General features: G+C 41.2%; 1 protein-coding gene across 1 annotated transcript; it reads left to right on the forward strand.

Annotated features, from left to right (window-relative positions):
• Positions 1 to 1,315: 1,315 nt before the first annotated feature.
• Positions 1,316 to 19,733, forward strand: smg8 (SMG8 nonsense mediated mRNA decay factor). Its single transcript, XM_048557380.2, has 5 exons — positions 1,316 to 1,368; positions 2,525 to 4,160; positions 8,925 to 9,070; positions 11,524 to 12,408; positions 17,239 to 19,733. Exons 2-5 carry the CDS (start codon positions 2,648 to 2,650, stop codon positions 17,434 to 17,436), a joined length of 2,742 nt encoding a protein of 913 aa, XP_048413337.2. The 5' UTR covers positions 1,316 to 1,368; positions 2,525 to 2,647; the 3' UTR covers positions 17,437 to 19,733.
• The last annotated feature ends 2,626 nt before the right edge of the window (positions 19,734 to 22,359 follow it).

A 22,359-nucleotide genomic window follows, 5' to 3' on the forward strand; every position in this document is an offset into this window, starting at 1 on the left:
CTTGTTTCAAAATTTCTTTCTTGGTCAAATACACTGAGGTTCCTCACCACTATTCTTATGAAAGCTATAGTGTTGCCAATTTGCTAAATTTATTCTCCCTCTGAGCACCTGATGATTTGAGAACATCGAACAGAAATGATCTGGCCATCCTGCTTTTCTGCAGGTTACAATACAACTGCCTTGTCATCTTTGTTTTAGGTTCATTGAAGTACACAAAGCTCCGTTATACTTGCAGATATATAATAGTTCTGTGAATTTGTATCAAATGGGGAGGATAGCTTAGTGATCCTCTGTGCTGGGAGAAAAAGGGTGAGATTGTGGCCTTGGTATGTATTGTAAATTTTCTACTCATAACACATAGTTCTAACTATATTTGCTGCAATTACATGGCTGTTCCCAAACCATAAGTGAAAACCTGAGTTTCTGGATTATATGTGTAACTACATATAAAAAACACTAGACTATACAGATATACAATAACATGACTATTTCTTTGACTAGTGCCTACACACAAGCGCACACAGATACAAGCACACACCTACCCCTTTTGAGGCTTGTGGTAATCTACTAACCCACAATAATAATGTTATCCTCTGATATTGAGATTATTGACCTTTTACTCCGAGGTTTTCTCCCTTGATTTGCCTCCTGTATTATTTAAATTCCCTCTTATTTCTTAGCATATTTTTTCTTTTGCCTTCCACCAAATTCACCAAAACTACCTACTATAACCAGTATTTATAAGCTACGAGCACCTCTTCCATCAAGCCTTCTTAAAATGTATTGAATTGATTCTGAAGAAGGGTCTAGGCCCAAAGCGTCAGCTTTCCTGTTCCTCCAATGCTGCTTGGCCTGCTGTGTTCATCCAGCTTCACACTTTATTATCTAGGTGGCAATTATTGCTGGTTCTTTATCTTGCAGCTTGCAGTTTGAGCCTGCCCTTGTGCAATATTCATTTAATTTATAATCCTATCAGGTATGCACATAGTTTCCTTCCATTGGGTGACGATTTTTCCTTAAACCTCAGAGATATTACTATGTTCCATCAATGTAGAGCTCGTATGTTTTTGTCTCCTCCTTCGAGAACTGAAAGTTCAACCTTTTTGATTATTTCCCCTTATTACAATAGTAAACACACTTCAGAAAGTACTTAATTAATTGTTAAATGTTTTAGGTCACACTCTGCTTATGAAAGGTGCTACGTGAATACAGGTTTTTCCACAACTAAAACATCAAAGCCTCGCCCAAGAGGGTGCAGCAAGCAGGTTTGAATAGTAACATGCAAAAGGAATTTGGCTATACAATTGGGGAGAAGATCTGGAAGAGTGCGTGGGAGCAATTAGAAGTTCCTCCAAAAAGTCAGAACAGGTAAAATGGCCATGAAGTACAAGATAACATGGTTCCAAGATATCAGTATCTAACAAAGGAAATTATACACGTTAATTTAGTGATATTGGTTTCATGATTATGCTGACAATGTGCAGTTAACCTGGTTACAAATAGTAATCCGACACTTTGCAGAAACCAGGGAGCGCTGGTGCTCGGTTGAAATAAAACTGATCCAAACGCACATAAAAGTGAAATGACAGAGGGGTATGCAGTGACTGTAAAATAATATCCAGTAGAATTTGATGTCAAGAAGAGAGGGGAAGAGGAGAAAAGTAGCTTTTAAAAATTCATTTTAACACTTTCTTTCCTGTCTAACTCTGGAAAATCATTCAATCTGTTTTCTGGAGAATATTTCTCGAACATTATATAATGTGTTTATGATTTCCTAAATTAGAAAAAAAAGGTTGGTACACCCCGATAATAATATACTAGCTAAGTGCACTTTTTAAAGGAGCTCTTTGAACCACAGCTTTTGCCAATGAATAATTCATATTCGAATCGTGGAATCCATTGTAAATGTGATAATCAGTAGCTTTTCAACCATCGTCAAACTATCCTATGTTCTCTTCAATTGTAACTTCCTCCCTATCCTTCAATGACATGCGCTAGAGTATTAGAGATAATAAAGTGTGGAGCTGGATGAACACAGCAGGCCAAGCAGCATCCTTATTTTTCCATATTTTATGGGTAAATATGGATTTTTAATTTCACTTTTGTGACTTGTGAACGATCCTGTGCAATTGTGAAAATATTTAGTCTTATTGGGGTAAGATGTCCGGCAATAATGATGGATTTTTTTTAAAAATGAGTTTTTTTAACAGACCTTGTTAACATTGGGAAAATGTTAAGAGTAAGACTTATGATCAGCTATCGTGACGTTTTAAACCTGTTATTATGAGTAATTTCACGCCCAATGGTTGACTTTGCCAGGTCTGTCAGCTATCATTTTTTCTAAAAAATATTTTTCTGGATATTTAAAAATGCTACAGTTAGCCAAAACATTTTGTGGTTTGGTGCCGAGACACCTGGAAGCTCGATCGTCACAGAAAGGGGAAAATAAGTCGGGTGGCAGTTTGGGGAAGGAGCTGGGAAGGGAAGAAGTAATCCAACTATTCTCCCCTGATTTCTGAACCAGAAATGAAAGTCAGGGGGTTTGTTTCCGGCCGGATGAGATGAACGGTGGGACTCGCTGTCGGGAACGGTTGTGGGCGCAGCGGTTCTTCCGCCGGACAGTGTTGAAGGCGGGACGGTGCGGAAGATGGCGGCGGCCAGGGCGCTGGGAGCCGTATTGGCTTCGGAGGGCGAAGAGGCGGCCTGGAAGGATGAGGAGATGTGCGTAGTGGGGATATTCGGAAAGACGTCGGAGATAAGCGCGCAGAAACACGCCATCATCAACACCCTGTGCGACAAGCCGGTCTTTCCCCTCTACCCGGGGCTGCCCGGCGGCCATCACCAGGGCAACAACTTACTGCAGTGCTACTACAACCAGGATAGTAAAGTCCTCTACCTGCTGCTCACCGCCGTCTGCGACCACCAGCAGCTGCTGCAGGCCTGCAGGGCCCTGGCCGACGATGTTTCCCACGCCGAGGCCCATGAGTTCTGGAAGGGCGAGGAGAAGCTCCACTGTATCCACCTGCTCTATCTCTTCTCGGTCTCCCACATTCTCCTTCTGGTCCACCCCACCTGCTCCTTCGACATCACTTACGATCGCCTTTTCAGAGCCTTGGATACCCTCAGGCAAAAAGTCCTCCCCTACCTGAAGAACGCGATTAAGGATTGCCCGGTGGGGAAGGAGTGGAGATTGAACTGTAGACCCTGCCCCCCGAGACTCCTGTTTATTTTCCAGCTCAACGGGGCGTTGAAGGTCGAGCCCAAAGGTCTCGACCCCTCAAACCTGGATAAGCCCAAGAAACATTCCCCAAAGAGGAGGCTCCAGCATGCCTTGGAGGATCAGATTTACAGAATTTTCAGGAAGAGCAGGGTTCTGACCAATCAGAGCATTAACTGCTTGTTCACTGTCCCTGCCAATCAGGCATTTGTTTACGTGCTGGCTGGGCAGGAGGATGACCCAATCAGTATGTTGATCGGGCAGCTGAAAAGCACTTGTGCCATCAGGGAGCAGGAGTCCCTCCCTTTGCCCGGGTCTCGGCGCTATCAGATGATGAGGCATGTCCGCCAGCCGTCCTTCATACTAGAAAGCAACCTCAACAGTTCCAGTGGGCAGCTGGTGGACTGCACCCTGAAAGAGTTCCTGTGGCAACACGTGGAGCTGGTTCTGACCAAAAAAGGATTTGAGGATAGTGTAGGCAGGAACCCACAGCCATCACACTTTGAACTTCCTGCCTATAAAAATTGGCTAACAGTGGCTTCAAAACTCTATGATGTTATGCTAAGTGGAAAGGATGAAGAACTTGGATTTCTTACTGGGGACCTTTCCTCCAAGATCCAGGGTCAGCTGAAAGGTCTGGACGGGTTCTTGGATGCAGATAATAAGTTTTCAGAAAATCGTTGCCAAAAGGCCCTACCTCTGGCTCACAGTGCCTACCAGTCAAATCTACCTCACCATTACACCACGACTGTCCACAAGAACCAGTTAGCACAGGCCCTACGTGTCTACAGCCAACATGCCCGTGGGCCAGCCTTCCAGAAGTATGCCATGCAGCTGCATGAAGACTGCTACAAGTTTTGGAGTAATGGGCACCAGTTGTGCGAAGAGAGAAGCTTAACGGATCAACACTGTGTTCACAAATTCCATCTACTGCCTAAACCAGGTAAGTCATAAATTAGAAGCTTTCATCTTAGATGGAATAGGAAAGAGAGTAAAGAATGGCAAATTATTAGTGAATTTCTCACAAATACAAACACCACACACAATTGTAGCAAAGTGAGAGGGACAGGCATTACTTTGTAATGTTTACATCCACACTGATGTTTGAGATATACTGGCTTATTGTTTCAGCCAAAGGAAGTTTACATACAACAGGAAACAGAGTGTGGATTTGTATTGAAGTTGTAATTAGCTGCAGGTGCAGTAAGGACTTTATGGTCAAATGCCTATCACTGTGCCTTGAACCAGCTTTATATTGAGAGTTTAGGATTATGAGTTGAAGTGAAGCAACTCTGTGATTGCTATAGAGTGGTTTCATAGTATAATTGAATGGGTAAGACTGTCTGCATTGATAAGAATCTTGATTTTCAAAAGCAGCAGCATCACAGAGAGTGTTCATGATGTACTACACCGATAAGATAATAAGTAGACTGTTGACTGTGATGTATGAAACCCAATATTCTTAACAAAACTTAATAGATCATTCAAATAAGAATCTAAAGTGGTTCATATAAGGTTTTGTTTGCAATTGAGTAGTGTCATCTGGTATTAGATCAGCAGTGAATAAATTGTGAGCAATAAAATTGAATTCAGTAACTCTGATTATTTGTAGCTCAACCAGGAAAACAAATATAACGTAAATGCAGCCATTTTCTCCTAAATGCTCACTGTTTCATGAACATATTTCGAAGAAGGTAATTCTCCTCCTCCCTAATTCATTTCACCGAAGGTGACCCCAATATCTCACTTGTGGTTGGACTTAAAACCATCTATCCAACCTGGTATGCTGGTATATTTGGGGTCGGCATAATTGCAGGTTTTGCACCATTCAGTAGAAAAATGGAGTGCTAACGTGGAATATTTAAGCAGTTAAAAATAGTTTTCCATATGTTGTTAATATTTACATGGTGCTAGGAGTCAGTCGAGTCATGTTTGCATTGTTATTAACATTAATTATAGAGTAGAAAGTGTTGATATCTCATCATCCATGCATGGGAGACCAATTTCCAGAATCGTGGAAGTCTTGCAAAACTCCAGTTGACTGGGAGGGCACAAGCTGACGGCTCATCTAGTAATAAAGTCTGAACTCCAGAAGACTGAGCATAGGGACTGACCAGTAGAAGTTGAAGACAAAAGACCAGTACAGGAATAAGAAGAAGCACCAGAGCTGTATGAAATTGGCAGCAAACGTAAGACCTTTAGAGAGGTTGTGACCCAGGAGATCAGCCGTCCCACAATGGGGAAGTCCCAGAAACATTTGCTTCCTTTACACCAGGTATTTCTTGCAATTTTTTGAGTTTTGATGGACGTGGGAGGGCATAACTGAAGTAAAATATTACAGTGCCAACACAGAGACAGTGCAGTAATTCCCTGCGTAAATGAATCACTAACTTAGTCATTGAGAGATGATGTGTAAGAACGATGTGTGTTTCCTTGAGGACAGGTTGGATAGCCACTCTGACTGCACCTCATCATCAATTGGCAGGTTGCAGAATATCACTGGCAGTTGTACAGTATTTGTGAACTGCTTGCTCAGTTTGAAAAGGCAAAATATTGTGGATCCAAATGAAAATGTTTAGACACACTCACCAAGGAAGGCACCATCTGTGGAGAGTTAACTTTTAGATGGATGAGCTTTCACCAAAACACTGGTGTTTCTGTACCAGCAATTTGTTCTTATTTTCTCCCTTTCTCAGACTTTTGCCCTTGTTGGCAAGAGACCAGGAAAAGTCCTCTCATTGCTCAGGGCCCTATAATGTACCAGCAAGACAGCCTGGCTGTCTAACGTACATTGTCTTGGGTAATATTTCTTTTGAATGAAGCTTTGAATCAAAACGCCAAGGTGAGCATTAACAACAACTTTCATTTATATATCACCTTTAACATTGTTCAAAGATCCCAAGGTGCCTCACAGGAGCGATAATCAGTCAAAATCAGGGATCTATTTAGAGAAATACGTGCTTAGTTCAGTCTTGCCTAAATTGTTTACTCAAACAGCAATACCACAAAAATATTCCCAGACATTCACTTTCTAGAATTTTAGAAAAGTGGCACAGAAGGAACTGATTCAGCCCATCGTGCATTGCCATTTCTTTGATCAGATTATTCAACTAATTACACAAATACAATCATACAAATTAGGATCAGGAGTAGGCTTCAAACTTCCTGATATTCGATTTTAAAAAACAGTTTAAATTTGCAATTGCAAACTCAATTTAAAGTACTGTGAATGTAATAAAATCAGAAATTGCTCAAAAAAACTCAGCAGGTCTGTGAAGAGAAAGCAAAGCTAACATTTCGGGTCCAGTGACCCTTTTTCAGATCTGAAGAAAGGTCACTGGACCTGAAATGTTAACTCTATTTTCTGTCCACACTCATAGTCATAGAGTAGTACTGTGTGGAAACAGGCCCTTTGGCCCAAATTGATCTATGCTCGCCATGGTGCCCACTCAGCTAGTTCCAATTACCTGCATTTGGTCCATATCCCTCTAAAACAGTCTCATCCATGTACCTATCCAAATAATTTTTTAAATGTTGCTGTTATACCTTCCTCAATCACTTTCTCCACTAGCCCATTCCATACACGCACCACCCTCCGCGTGAAGAAGTTGCCCCTCAGGCCCTTCTTAAATCTTGCCCCTCTCACCTTAAACCTATGTCTTCTAGTTTTCAATTCCCTATCCCTAAGAAAAAGACTATATGCATTCATCCTATCCATGCCCCTCATGATTTTATACACCTCAATAAGGTCACCCCTCATTCTCTACGTTCTAAGGAATAAAGTCCTATCCTGGCCAATCTCTCCCTATAACATATGTCTACTAGTCCTGGCAACGTCCTTGTGAATCATCTTTGCACTCTTTCCAGTTGAACTGCGTCTTTCCTACAATAGGGGAAACATGCTGCCAGCGTGCTAAGTTTTTCCAGTAATTTCTGATTTTTGATAAGATTGTCACTGATTTATCATTGACTTCAACTCCACTCTCCTGCCTGTATTTTTAAATTCTTGACTAACAAGAGTCAGTCTACCTTTGTCTTAAAAATATTCAATGATCCCACCTTCACCTTTCTCTGGGCAAGAGTTCCATAGACCCATGAGCCTCTAAGAGAACAAAATTCTCTTCAACTCAAACTGAATTGGGAGACCCTTATTTTGAAGCTCTGTCTCCTAGTTCTAACCTCTCCCACAAACGAAAATACCCATTCAGCATCCATCCTGTCAAATCCCCTCATCTTATGTTTCAGTAACATACAGAACTTTAATCGGTGCAGGCTCAATCTATCTCACCTTTCCTCATAAGATAACCCCAGGAGCTAGTCAATTGTAACATGTTTGAAATGTTTTGAATGCTGTTCAAAACCGAACACACTATCCAAATGTAGTCTCATCATGCCACGTGCAATTGTAGCAAAACACCCCTACTTTTATATTCCATTCTTTTCACGATAAATGACAACAATCAATCTGTCTTCCTAATCTGTGTTGTACATGCATATTAACTTTTTGTCTTTCATATGTCAGGCCTTGATACCTCAGAATTCTGCAATCTCCCTTCATTTCAATAATATGCTGCTTTTCTGTTCTTCCTGCCAAGGTGTCATGTAACCATTGATGTCCTTTAGAGAATGACACCTATGTTTACCTAGTTCCACATGTAATTCCATACCCAAAGCAATATGATTGACTTTTAATTACCCTTTGAGAAACTAAGGATGGGCCACAAGAATGATGCCTAGTCGGTGATGTCCGCATTCTGTGAATAAATTAAAAGAATTGTGTAATCTGCTGAATTTTCTCCCACTCAATTATTCTATTTATATCCCTTTGCAGATGGCTTATCTTTATAATACAAAGACAGGTAGAAATATAAGCCATGAGCAAATTTAGCAACCATACATTTGGTTTCTGCATCTATGTCATTAGAGTTTGTAAATAGTTGAGGCTTTATCTTCATCCCTTATCCCTACAATGAGCAGACTGCTCATTATAGCTTGTCAACCTTGTGCAATGTATCCCTATTCTGTATTCCCTGTTAGCTAACCAATCCTCTATCCGTTCTTTAATGTGTAACGCTGCAATTTATTTTCCTTGAGTATTCATCCAGTTCCCTTAAATGCTATTGAATCTGCCTCTGCTGTCTTTTCATGCAGCACATTTCAGATCACAGCAACTCTTTAAAGAAAACTATTTCCTCAATATGCCTGCAGTTCTTTAGCCAATCACCAGCAAAGCCCAGTTACTGACCCTGTTACTATTGAAACGGTTTCTCCTTATTTATTCTATGAACCCTTCAAGATGTTGAACGCCTCCATAGAATCTTCCCTTAACTATCTCTGCTGTAAGAATAACTTCAGTTTGTTTAGTGTGTCCGCATAACTAAAATTCCTCACTCCCAGTCAGAGCAATTCCTTGCTGCATGGATATTACTGACTCGCTGAGTGGAATTTACATTTGCCTACATTCTATTGCTGCCCTTTATAAGTAGTTAATTGTCTTATTGAGACTTTCTTTTTGAGACATTTTGATTTTAGAGTGGAATGTAAGTACAAGTAAAACGTCATTATCAACTAATCCTGTGTTGCATGCCCCTTTCATGCTTGTTGAGGATGAATTGAAATGTTATAATAAAAGGCATATTGAATTATTCTTGAATATGCTTTGTTTTGTGTGTGTCTGCCTGTGTGTATGTGTGTCTGTCTCTTGCAGGAGAAAAACCAGAGCCTGACAGGAACCCACCCGTGCTGTATCACAACAGCCGTGCTCGCTCCACCAGCTCCTGCAACTGTGGCCGCAGGCAAGCCCCTCGAGATGATCCCTTTGACATCAAGTCAGGCAATTACGATTTCTATCAGGTATGGTAGGCATATCTATCTCCCCATAGTTGTAGACCAATATATGGGCGAGGAGGCATTTTTTTTTGAGATACTGTGTCCATTCAATTTCTGTCTCAATCACTTAGTTCCTATGGTACACAGTGAAGGAAGTGAGGATAGCATCTTCTGGCTGGTCTTTTGAGCTTGGTATTCTGTAAAGTAAGCACAGAAATAAAAGAGAGACTTAGATTTATGTGAAGCTTTCATGGCCTAAGGATATCCCAAAATGTTTTAGAGCAAACAGTGATGTGTAATCACTGCTCTAATTTTGGAAGCACAGAAGCCTCTTGTTTTTTTTGTATTGGTTCATGCACAGCAAGGTGCCAGAAATGGCAACAAATTCATGACCAGGTAATTTGTTTTCTAATGGTGCTGGTTGAGGAATGAATATTGCCAAGATTGCTTTTGCATCCACTTGAGGGCGCAGGTTGGGCCTGCTGAAAGATTCCACCACTGACAGTGCACTATCGACTCGGGACTTGCGCTGAGCTATCAATTTGGAGTGCATGATGAACCCACACCCTTCTGATTCAAACAACTGAGTCAACAACCACTGAACCAAGGATAACATCTTGATCCTGGCTGACATTTGAGTGCAGTACTTAGAGTGCTGCATTGCCCAACTGCTAGTCTTCAGTGAAGATCTTCTAGCAAGGCACCTCCTGCCTCCTTGAGAGACGTAGGTCAGTGTTAAAGATCACAAGGCAGGCTTTGAAGAAGAGCAATGTCCTTGGCCATCCTTTATCTCAAAAATTGAAACACGTTAGCTGCTGAGATGTTGTTTAGCCTGACTGAAAAACCCCTGAACTAATGGCATAATGTCAGGATAGGAGTCTAGCCATTTTGGAGGAGATAATTTTCTTATTGTGAATCTGTGTATTTCCTACCCTGGAGAACAGTGGATGATGAAATAAACACAGCGAATGCTGGAGAAGCACAGCAGGTCTGCAGTATCCAGAGAGAAACAGAAACTGAGTTAACATTTCAAATCCATTATAACTCTTCTTCAGTTCTAAAATGTTAACTCTTTCTCTCTCTTCGCAGATGCTGCCAGAACTCTGAGTTTCACCAGCATTCCCTGTATCAGTTTAAGATTCCCAGTGTCCATGTCAGTCTTAAAAACAAAATGTTGGAGAAATTTAGAATGTTTGGCAGCATCTGTGGAGAGTGAAACATAGTTAACATTTCAAGTCTAATGAACACTCATCAGCACTGAAAGAGTGTTCTAAGGTTTTGGAGTAGATCTGTAGCTCAGGTTGTGGGTGTTGAGGTTGGTTGGCTCGCTGAGCTGGTTGGTTTGAAAGAGAGTTGGAAACGTGATCGATGGACTTCACGCTGTTGAGAAAGGGAGCAGGGCAAATGGAACAGGAAAAAGATTAAAGATCAAAGGTGACACGGAACAACAGGCAAAGGGAGTGGTAATGTTTCTGAAGAAATAAAGTCTTAGTCCAGCACATAAGTGAATCCCAGGTTAATACCAGCCACCAAAAACAATTAATATACCATAAATATTGGGGAGAAAGAAAGTTGATGTCAGTGACCAACTTTGAGGACCCATATGGCTTTGTCTTGCTTTTATTTCTCTTGCTCTTAATCAGCAATGTCCCATTATTGTATATTAATATGCATTTGTGTTACATTTATTCACATAAGAACAGTAATTTGCACAACATGACTATCTTGTGATGAAACACTTTGCAAAGAGATAAAGTCAGGTGTTTCATAAATGCAAAATCTTTGCCTGAAAATGTGTGATCTAGAAGTTTATAAAGAACTTTTAACTATAGAGGAATATTTGTGTCCAAATACTTTCTGGCAAGAAGATAATTCTTCAAAACCTTTCTCAAATCCTCTTTCCCTCCCTTTTGCGAACAGTTCCTCAAGCTCCTCTTAATTATCATTAAATCCCCTGATACCTTTCTGGTGAATCTAGAATAGTAATGTTATAAAATAATATCAACAAACTTTGACACTGACCACTTGTTAAGAAAGGCGACCAAAACATTTTTAAGGAGTGTATTGAAAGAAGAGAGAGGTGGGGAGGTTTCAGGAAGAATTCCAGAGCTTAATGCCTAGTCAACTGCTGACACTGTTGTCAGTGAAAATTGGAGTCCAGAATTGGACTATTGCAATAGTCCAGAATTATTGGAGAAAAGCTGCTTCCGGGCGATGTAAAGCTAGAGGTGGTGACAGAAATATGAAGGGAGGAGGGCATAGAGAGATTGGGAAACAAAATGAGAATTTTGAATTTGAGTTATTATCAGAATAGGAACCAGTATAGATCAACAATAGAGGAGTGATGTGTGAACAAGATGTGGCGAGAATTCGGATGCAGGCAACAGAAACTTGAATAAAAGCAAAGTATATTTGATGGAAAATTGTCGGAAAATTGTAAACCAAGTCATCTAATTTGTTGTAAAATGCCTTTGCAGCTTCAAGAGGAGAAATGCTGCGGGAAACTCGAGCACTTCTATTTTCCTGTCTTCCAACCCAGCACTCCCGACCCAGCTCCAGCTAAAAATGAATCAACTGTCTCATCACTGCCCCCACAAGAAGGTGAAGGAGAGAAAATGAAAGAGAAAGAGGCTCAGACCCAAGGAGAGAGCACTAGTCTCAGTCTGGCACTCAGTCTTGGACAATCCACAGACAGCCTGGGTACATTTCCCCCTGATCCTCATGCAGGGGGAGACAATCCTGATGCGCACGGCCAGGGAGGGGAGGCTAAAGTAGAAAAGAGACCCAGTCTTGTGGATCGTCAGGTATCAACAGTGGAATATTTGCCTGGCATGTTAAATTCCAGCTGTCCAAAGGGACTTTTACCTAAATTTTCAAGTTGGTCCTTCGTCAAGCTGGGCCCTTCTAAAGCTTACAACTTCCACCGGGGCCTGGACCAGAGTGGCTTCATTCCTGGAACGAATTATTTGATGCCTTGGGACATAGTCATCAAAACCAGGTCAGAGGATGAAGTGGACATGGATAGTAATTCTTGGCCTGCCCCCAACAAATCTGTACCAACCAAACGGGCTACCAACGTGATTGGCCGAGGCAGGCGGAGAGATGACATCGCACGGGCATTTGTTGGCTTTGAATACGAGGACTCACGGGGTCGCAGGTTCATGTGTTCGGGGCCAGAAAAGATTATGAAGGTAATGGGGAGTGGGCCAAAAGAGTCTGCCATCAAAGCCCTCTCCTCTGACATGCCCATGTACATCCTGTCTCCATCTCAAGGCCGAGGTCTTAAGCCGCACTACGCTCAGCTCACACGTCTGTTTATTGTCGCTCCTGATGCCCCGTTACAGATCGTACTCACGCCACAGGTAAGATTCCAGCTGCAGAAGTGTTATTCTGTGCCATGTAGGCTTGTCAAGTTAGAAATCTATCTGAAATCCAGGGGCTCATAATAAAAGAGGAATTTGAAAGTGGAAATTCAACTAACGGCTTTGAGATAAGTTCGTGAGTCATAAAAATGGGACTTGTATATAACCTCTACCATGAGGCCTGGGACTAGATCAGTTTAAATAATTGATTTTTGTTTCTTGTGATAGTGAATGTAACAAAATGTAGGTATTGTCATCATTAAGTTACCAGGGTTAAAAAAGCATCATGTTGTGTGAAATGTGTGAAATTAACATACTGGATCTGCCCATCCAAACCCGCATTTTGACTGAAGAGAGGAGTTTGAGTGACATACCAGTGACACACTAAAGTAGCTGTGATAACATGTCTGCAAAAGTACAAAGAAAATTACAGCACAGGAACAGGCCCTTCGGCCCTCCAAGCCTGCGCTGATCGAGATCCTCCGTCTAAACCTGACATCTATTTTCTAAGGGTCGGTATCTCTTTGCTCCCTGCCCCTCCATGCACCTGTCCAGATAACACCTTAAAAGACACTATCGTGTCTGCATCTACCACCTCCGTTGGCAACGCGTTCCAGGCACCCACCACCCTCTGCGTAAAGAACTTTCCACGCATATCTTCCATGAACTTTCCTCCTCTCACCTTGAACTCATGACCCCTAGTAATTGAGTTCCCCACTATGGGAAAAAGCTTCTTGCTATCCAGCCTGTCTATACCCCTCATGATTTTATAGACCTCAGTCAGGTCCCCCCCTCAATCTCCGTCTTTCTAATGAAAATAATCCTAATCTACTCAACCTCTCTTCATAGCTAGCACCCTCCATACCAGGCAACATCCTGGTGAACCTCCTCTGCACCCTCTCCAAAGCGTCCACATCCTTTTGGTAATTTGGCGACCAGAACTGTACGTGGCACGAAGTAATAATGGGCTGCTTGCCACCTTAATGGTAATCTGGGGTGAGTAACAAATTCGGGCCTAGACAATGCCACTCTCAAACTCATGTTTGAGTCAATAAAAAGTTGACTTGTGTCATTATTTATGGTTCTTTTAAACTGCCCACACGCAGCTGATGGAGATCAATCTGGGAGAGAAACTGCAGAGCCACCTTGTGACCAGAGCCTACAATTACATTGTGACAGTTGACATGGCAGAATTGAATGGAAATGTGAGCAAAGTAATTTGCAATGTAAATGTTGGCACAAAAGTGTGGGCAAAAATATATGATAACAGGTTAACGAAGACTTTTGACAGCATGATGTGGCAACCTTTGACCCAGAAATGGTATTGTAAAGAAAATTTGTAATTTCTTAAGAAGGCCTTTGAAATCTTTAATTATTTTATAAGATATTTGAAAGGATTTTTAGGAAATGGCATTGACTGTAATTTTCATGAATATTAAAAAATTACTCATCTGGTCACCCTTGTAGAAAGTAAGCTAAAACTGAAAGCTGTGTGGCCAAGACAGAAGAGGGCTGCAACAGACAGAAGAACAGTGATATATTTACAAGGAGGTGTGTGTGTGTGTGTGTGTGTGAAATATAGTTAAAGTAGTCAGATAACTTAAGACAGGGTTGGAGCAGGGATTGTGAAATGGACCGTTTGATTGCACTTAGATTTACCAAAGCAAAGCAGATTGTTTAATGGGGTTTGTTAAACAGTCAAAGTGAAGGAGTCTTTGGGGAACCTGTGCTATTTAGAATTCTGTGAACCTAGCTAAGTGGGTAGTACATGCTTGCAGACAGTGATGCAGGATACAAACTGGGAACAGGCTATCCAACCCATCAAAGCTGTTCCACCATTCAAGAAGATTATGGCTGATCTGATCGTAACATCAAATATATAGTCCCACTTACATCTTGTTAACCTTTCAATCCCTAGCTTAACAAGAAATTATCCATCTCTGGCCTAAAAATATTCAAGGAGTCCACTTGCACCACTTTTTCAAGAAAAGAGTTCCAAAAATGCACGACTGTCTAAAAGAAAAGTTTGTCACCCAATCTCTGTTTTAAATGGGTGATACCTGGTTTTTAAACAGTGACAACCACCGCGCACCCCCCCCGCCGCCCACCCCACCACCTCCAACTCAGTTATAGATTCTTCCGTAAGAGGAAACATTCTCTCCTCATCTGCCTTGTCAAGGTCCCTCCGGATTTTATGTTTCACTCAATTCACCCCTTACTCCCCAAAACAGCATCAGATACAAGCCAGTCTGTACAACTTTCCCCCCGAAGACAACCCTTCCATTCCAGATATTAGTTGGGTAAACTTTCCCTGAACTCTCTCCAATATCCTCCAATAAGTTGACTGACAATGTGCTCAGTTATCTGGATTTGTCTCAGTAGTGTTCTGTTTAATTCCTTAACTTTCATACTCAGTTTTCCTCGTGATTAATGGTAACATTCTGTTAACTGTTCGAAATACTTGCTGAACCTACATACTAACCTTTTGTGATTCAGGCACAAAGATACCCAGATCCGTCTGCAGCTCAGAACTCTGAAATCTCTTACCTTTTTTAGATAATGTACTGGTTCTTTATTGTTCCTGTGAAATTGAACCATTTCAGATTTTTCCACATTACACTCCATGAACCACACCCACACTCAATTATTTAACACGTCAATGTCTTTTTGTAACATCTTCATTTCCTTTTTACAACTTACTTTCCTACTTACCTTTGTATTGTCAGCAACTTTGGCAACCATCTATTGCATCCCTTCATCTAAGTCATTTGTATAAATTGTAATCAGTAGAGATCCCAACAGTGACCTCTGTGGCACACTACACATTAGCTAACGTGCCTATAGTGTCTTACTTTGTGTCATCCTACCTTTTCGAGTAAAACAGTTGCATTCGTAAATCTTCCAATCTAATGAAACCATCCTCAAGGTAAGGGAAAGAAAATAAAACCAATGAATCAACTGTCTCACTGGCCACTTCTTTGAAGACCCTGGGATGAAGTCCATTGGGGTCTGTGCACTTACCAGCCGACAGCTCCAGCAATTTACTCAATACTACTTCTCTGGTAATTCTGATTTTCTTGAGATCCTCTTTCCCTTCCATTTCCTGATTAGTTGCTGCTTTTTGATGTTACTTGTAACTTACATAGTAAAGACTGATGCAAAATATCTTCAAGATTTACCACAGTTCAATTCATTGGCCATTTCCTTATTTTGACTATTAATTTTCCAGTCTGACTTTCTAGAGGACCAACACTTTGTTGACCCTTTTTTTAAAATATTAATAGAAACTCTTACCATCTGTTTTATATTTCTAGATCACTTTCTCTTGTACTCTTAATTTTTCCCCTATTAATGTTTGGCCGTTGCTAGTTTTATATTCTGTCCAGTCTTCTGACTTACCAGCTGTCTTTGCACCATTGTATGCTTTATCTTAAAGTTAGGTACTATCTTTAATCTTTCTAGTTAACCACAGATGGTGGTTCCATTCCTTGGAATATTTCTTACTTGTTGGAATGTAAGTATTCTGTATATTCTAGAATATCATCTTCGCTGTCTGCCACTACATCTCTATCAACCCATACGTCAGTCTAATTTACCACTTCACTTCTGCTTTCATACCTACATGATTGCCCTGATTTACATATTAAAACTATAGACTCAGATCCCCATCTGCCTTCCTCAAACTGAATGTAAAATTCTATCGCCTACACTACCTTTGGGTGCTTGCACTATAAGGTCAATAATTAATCCTACTTCACTGTACAATAATCAGGGGAAGGTGGTGGCACAGTAGAAATGTCACTGCTGTAGTAATCCAGAGGCCCAGGTGAATTCTTTTTCTTTGCAGTGAAATGAGAATGACACGTGTTTGTGTTTTTGTGTTTCCCTCTTTGCTGTATCAGCTATTTACGTAAGCTTTTTATTTAAGTATCCTTCGTCTATTAGTTTATGTTTAATATATTTTGGCTCTCACTCGAACTTTAAAGTAAAATGGAATCTTGTGATAATTTCTTCATCTTCCGGTACTTTTGATTATTTTAGTTTATGGTCTTCGTAGTGAAATTGGAACAAAATCTTGGTAAGACATGTAAAATGCATTTTCTGGCACCATTTAAAGCATATTTGAAAAATAGGCAATTGAGTGAAAGTGTTTTAAGTATTTGAACATCCTGTTCAAAATTGCTTCAAACAGTACAGCAAAAGTCTTAATGTTTTAGCAAGTAGGGTGAAATTAGAGCTGTGTGTGTAATAAAATCAGTTCTTATGACCAAAAGAATTAACAGCTATGAAGTTGTTGCCCTCCGTGTATTAATAATCTTCCATTGATTAAATGTCCCAGGATTGTGTGGAATGTTTAATGTTGTAAAACACTTCTGTGAAATAAGGTGGTTAAAATCTTATCTGAATTTGACAGTTTTCCATTTAAATATGTAGATCTGTTTATTTAAACTTTCAAGGGCGTGCATTGGATTTGGTTAGGTGCTATCAACCACATTTGATTTGAGGGGAAAGACAGGGGACCTCTGGTTTATAGCCTCGTCTGAAGACTGTGTCTTTTTGATTGTGTGCAGCACTTTTACTGAAGTGAGTGTCTGTCTCAATGAATCGTGCGCTCAAGCCTCGAGAATGGGAGTTGAAACTCATGCCTTTCTCTAACACAAGCACTGTATTTGCTCACTGGGCTGCAGGTGACCTCCTGTGTTAAAGTTTAGCAATAGTTTTAGAGAATTCCCATTCTTTTGAAATGTTTTCGTTTTTTTTTACACATTTGCAAGCAGAAGAATTTAAATTTTACTTGTGTGTCACATTGAATTTTTCTTTACCTTGCAGGTTCAGCCTGGGCCGCCTCCCTGCCCTGTCTTTTATCCCGAGAAGCAGGAAATACCTGTTCCACCTGATGGACTCTGGGTGCTCCGTTTCCCTTATGCCTATGTCTCAGATCGTGGGCCCTGCTTCCCCCCGAAAGAGAACCAGCCGTTGATGAGTTACCGAGTGCTACGGGGGATCCTTAAGGCTATCCCACAGTGATGATGTTTTCCTGATGATGTGATGCTTTTTTTGAGAAAGAAAGAGTTCTTGTTTCCCCTCACCGCTAGCTTCACGGAAAGGTGGGAAGGATCACATGTTGGCGTGACCGAAGCCACAGCTTAGAGTTGAACCCGAAAGTCCTCAGTGATATGAATCCTCTTGTTGCCTGAACAGACCGGCAGTGTAAACATAATCACTTAGCAAAAGCAGGCATACGTTTTCTTGACTGAAAAGGTTAAGGATTCCAAGCCCAGGGGCACTTTCCATCACAGTATTCCGCATATCCTTTGTGCATTTTTGGGTAAAATGAGGTGCAATCTGTCTTGGTCAAACTTCCGCCTGGTGTTTGTGAAGAAACATAAGCATTTTGCATTTCTAGGAAAGTGTCTTCTTCCTGTCATGTGACACAAACCATAAACCCAGTTGTGTCACTCAATGGGCGAGAATGCAGCCATTAGTCAGACATAAAGGGATAGCTCAATGATTTTAAACAAAGGCCATGGTTTTGATTAAGGATCCTAGTGTCTGTATACTACTACTGAGAAAAGCCAAATCTTGATTGCACTGCAAAACCTCCAGTGACAGCTTCCCATTATCGGTTGGCCATTTGGTAGCCTTTACCTGGGTCTATAAAAGTGGGTTTGGGTAGCAGTGAATACTAAAATTTTTGTCTGGGATCCTCTTTGGGTTCAATGTAGTGGTGTTGCAAGTTACTAAAAATTATTTTGTCAGCTCACTGGCTCCTGCAGTCTGACCTGATGCACCCTAACTGACAAGTTGTACTGAATAGGGAAGAGTTAACTGTTATGGTTTTGCACTGGGTTTGTGCCCATGTAGATGTTAGCTCAGAGTGGTAAATTATATTTGAATGTTTACAATATAGTAGCTTCTAATTAAATGGTCCAGCAGCAAACATACGTCCCTTGGGACTTTTAAGTACCGTTGCTATCAGCTGTTGCTGGGTGAGTTTGCTAAATGCAGTGAAAAAAAAATCAGTGGTTAAACCGCCTTGCTGGCTGGTGGATAAATGTGCACTCCAATTCGGTGCCAAATCAGTCATAACAACAGGCTCCAGGTTCAATGTCCTGATCTTTTCTGACTTGGAATGTCAGCCAACTCAATGTTGGAGGGCAGGGATGGGAAGTGGACTCTTTCTGTCTCACTGGTGACTGTGCTGGAATGTGCCCAGCCCAGCTGTGGGCATTGAGAATAACGTTGGGCTTAGTTGTAGCGTCCCCACAGACAAATAGCCTCACTGTCTGACCTGACATGAAGAATGGTACTTAAGTGAGATTCAGAGAGCTTTGGCCTCATGTGGAGGAGTATCCCAGCACAAGGCAGCAGCTTCAGAAAAGAAAGGATAAAATCAGGTGAAGGGAATGGCTTTGGAGTTAGTCCCAGCAGAGGGCTAAAGGACATGTTTAACTAGATAGCATCATTTTCTTCACTTTCATAAGTTTCTACAACATAACGTTCTCCTTTATAAACAGTTATGTGAAGTGTGTGAGTATCTTGAGGCAGAATTCCTCAGGATGACATTGGGTCCAACAGCATCCATCAGTTCTCCCTGAAAGAGCAGTGACATGTAACTTCTACAAAACAATAACTCAAAGTGTTTGAATTGGGCTTTTGATGTGTGGAATTAGTTGGGGCTTAGGTCAGATGGGAAGCATTTAGGAACTGAAATCAGTCACAGCCGAGTCACTGATGGACAATACAAATTTGTTGTCAGTGAATAATGATGAGCCATCAGAGGGACAGCTTCCTTTGGGTCTGTGGATCCAGATTGGTTTCACATGCTGATCATTGAGCCGATAATGAAGAGGCCGGTATGGTGCAGTAACAGTTGTGCCCCACTTTTCACACCCCAAGAAGTGTGCTGTCAGTCTTAACTGTCAATTCTGCCAGCAGTGTTTTGTGATTAGTATTTTTTTACTCTTATTTTCAAAAGGTCCTTTGCAGTCTCATGTTTTGGAATGAGATTTACTCTTGAGAATATGGTGGAGCATCTGGTCTGGTCACTAATTTTGTGACCTAAAGAAGTCCAAATCTGCAAGTGGTTGTGTGGAAGGAGGTTGATCAGTTGGGGGCCAGGGGAGGGAAGTGAATTTCAGTTACTGAGGTTGATGCGCATGTTAAGTGCAGTCTAAGATAATTTTAGATGTGTGATATTCTTGGTGTTGAAGATTTAATGTTCACACAACCTCCTAATAGATGTAAAGTATGCCTCACAGCTTGAGATACCAATTCTAATTTTGCAAACCCCGAATTAAAATATAACTGCAAAAATCTGCGAGTCCAATGCCTTTTTATTTAATGTAACATCTGTTCTTCATTGAGATGAATGTGATATTCCAGCTGCTGAATCCTTTCAAAGGAGATTGAATTAAGCCTTTGTTTTCTTTATTTGTTCATGAGAAATGGGCATCTCTAGCAAGGCCAGCATTTATTGCCAATCCCTAATGCCCTTGAGAAGGTGGTGCCTGAACCATTCCAGGTTTTGGAGTGTAGGGACACTCTGCTGTCAGGGAGGGAGTTCCAGGCTTTTGATACAGTGAGAGTAAAGGAATGACAATATAATTCCAAATCAGGATGGCTTGAAGGGGAACTTAATTCTGGGTCACTGGTGCTTTTGTGCAATGCACAGTGACGGAACTTGGAATTGCCTTATTAGAAATGTACAGCATCAGAGAATCTTAATGTTTATTGTCTGATTCAGGTAACCTCATGTGGGCTAGCACTGGTGAACCTTCAAGAATTTGTGAATATAATCCAAAATACAGAATGGCTCATTCAGTGTCTCTTTAATTGATATAGTTTTAATTAAGTATAATGGCTACTTAATCGTCCATATTATTGCTTCAGAGATAGTAGGAACTGCAGATGCTGGAGAACCCGAGACAACAAGGTGTCGAGCTGGATGAACACAGCCGGCCAAGCAGCATCATAGGAGCAGGAAAGCTGATGTTTTGGGCCTAGACTGAAGAAGGTCTAGGCCTGAAACATCAGCTTTCCTGCTCCTATGATGCTGCTTGGCCGGCTGTGTTCATCCAGCTCGACGCCTTGTCCATATTATTGCGTCTGCTTTTCTCAGCTCATCTGTAAAATTTTCTTTTGTCTTTATTCCAAACATAGGACACTGAAGATCCTGAGGTGACTTGATAGGGGATGATGTTTCCTTTTTATGGGGGATATCTAGAATAAGGGAACACAGTTTAAGAATAGTTATTTTTTCCCACCCTATGATCAATATGTCCTCAATGATCTGTCTGTACTGCTCATAAGCAAAGCTTTTCACTGTACTTAGGTACATTTTGACAATAAATCAAATCAAATCAAGAATATGGGGCCTCCCACTGAAGAGGAAAAACATTGTATCTCAGTAGTTATCAGTCTATATAATTCTCTTCCCCCAGGAACAATAGAGGCTGGATAATTGAATTTACTCAAGGAAAATAGACAAAGGAAATGGGTTTGGAGGGAATAGGTGTGTATTACCAGTTAAGTGGAGTTGAAATAACAATCAGCACAATCAATCTTATCGAATGGTACAGTATGTTCTAAAGGCCAAATGATCTAATCCCGGTTCTAGGTCCTGTGTTCCTATTTCAGTATTCTCCTGGTCTGTCCCATTTTCCCCTCTCCATAAATTTCATCTCATCCACAACTCTACTATTTGTATTCTAACTCGCCTGTCATCTCTGGCATTTGATCCTGATCTGGAAAGAACCCTCAATTTTTAAAATTGTAAACTTTGTTTTTAAATACTTCCATGGCCTCACCCTCTTTTATCTCTGTAAACCTCTCCTCTAGGGAGTCAGTGGCCTAATGGTAACATCACCAGTAATCCAGAGGCTTTTTTTAAAACGCTTTGAGAACTGTGGAATTTAAATTAAATCAACAACTCAGGAATTGTAAGCTAGTCAATAACAGCAACCATGGAAACATTAATTATCATTTTAAAAAAAACACCCAGTTAACTTACACATATTAAGGGAAGAAAATCCACCATCCTTACTTGGTAAGGCCGAGCCATGACTCCAGACCCACGGCAATGTGGTGGGCTCCTAATTATGCTCTGAAAATGGCCTGATAAGCCACTCAAGGGTCATTAACAATGGGCAACAAATGCTAGCCTTGTCTGTGAGGCCCATGTCCCATGAACTATGCTGTGTCAACTCGATGTTTCTCTCATTCTCGCCTCTTGTGTGTCACTGATATCTGTTAGCCCACCACTGGTTGAAGGCTTCAGCACACTCAAGACTCAGTTGTAGGACTCCTTCCACAAACCTCACTGCTCCTTTCACTTATCATTTTTGCAAAACTCATTAAAACATACCTCTTTGGGTGTTTAATCACCTGTCTGACTCACTATTATATTCTTGTTGAATTGTATTTCTGTGGAGCTGTTTACTACGTTGGATGGGTTTTATAAAAGTAAATTGTGCTTTTAGTTATGAATTTTGAGAGGCATCTTGTTCATTCGCTACCCCTGTATGTTGCTGTGCAGTGTTATGGAGATCTGCACTAGCCCAGGTGTTACCTTCCAACTGAATTCTTAAACTGAGACCCCGTCTGCCTGCTCAGATGGCTGTAACAGATCCCTTGGCCCTATTTTTGAATGAGAGTAAGGATGTAATCCCTGCTGTCCATTATTTATTAAAAGCACAAAATCAGTGAAGACAATAAGGACTGCAGATGCTGGAAGCTACCACCACTAAGAGGTATTTCCCTCCCCACCGCTGTCCACTTTCCACAGGAACTGTTCATTCTGTGACTCCTTTGTCAGCTCTACACTCCCCACCAACTTCACCACCACACCTGGTACCTTTCGCTGCAACTGCAGGAGGTGCTACACCTGCCCCTACACCTCCCCCCTCACCTCCATCCAAGGCCCCAAACAATCCTTCCAAATCCAGCAGA

This window comes from Stegostoma tigrinum, chromosome 27 (assembly GCF_030684315.1).
Source record: "Stegostoma tigrinum isolate sSteTig4 chromosome 27, sSteTig4.hap1, whole genome shotgun sequence".
Lineage (NCBI taxonomy): Eukaryota > Metazoa > Chordata > Chondrichthyes > Orectolobiformes > Stegostomatidae > Stegostoma > Stegostoma tigrinum.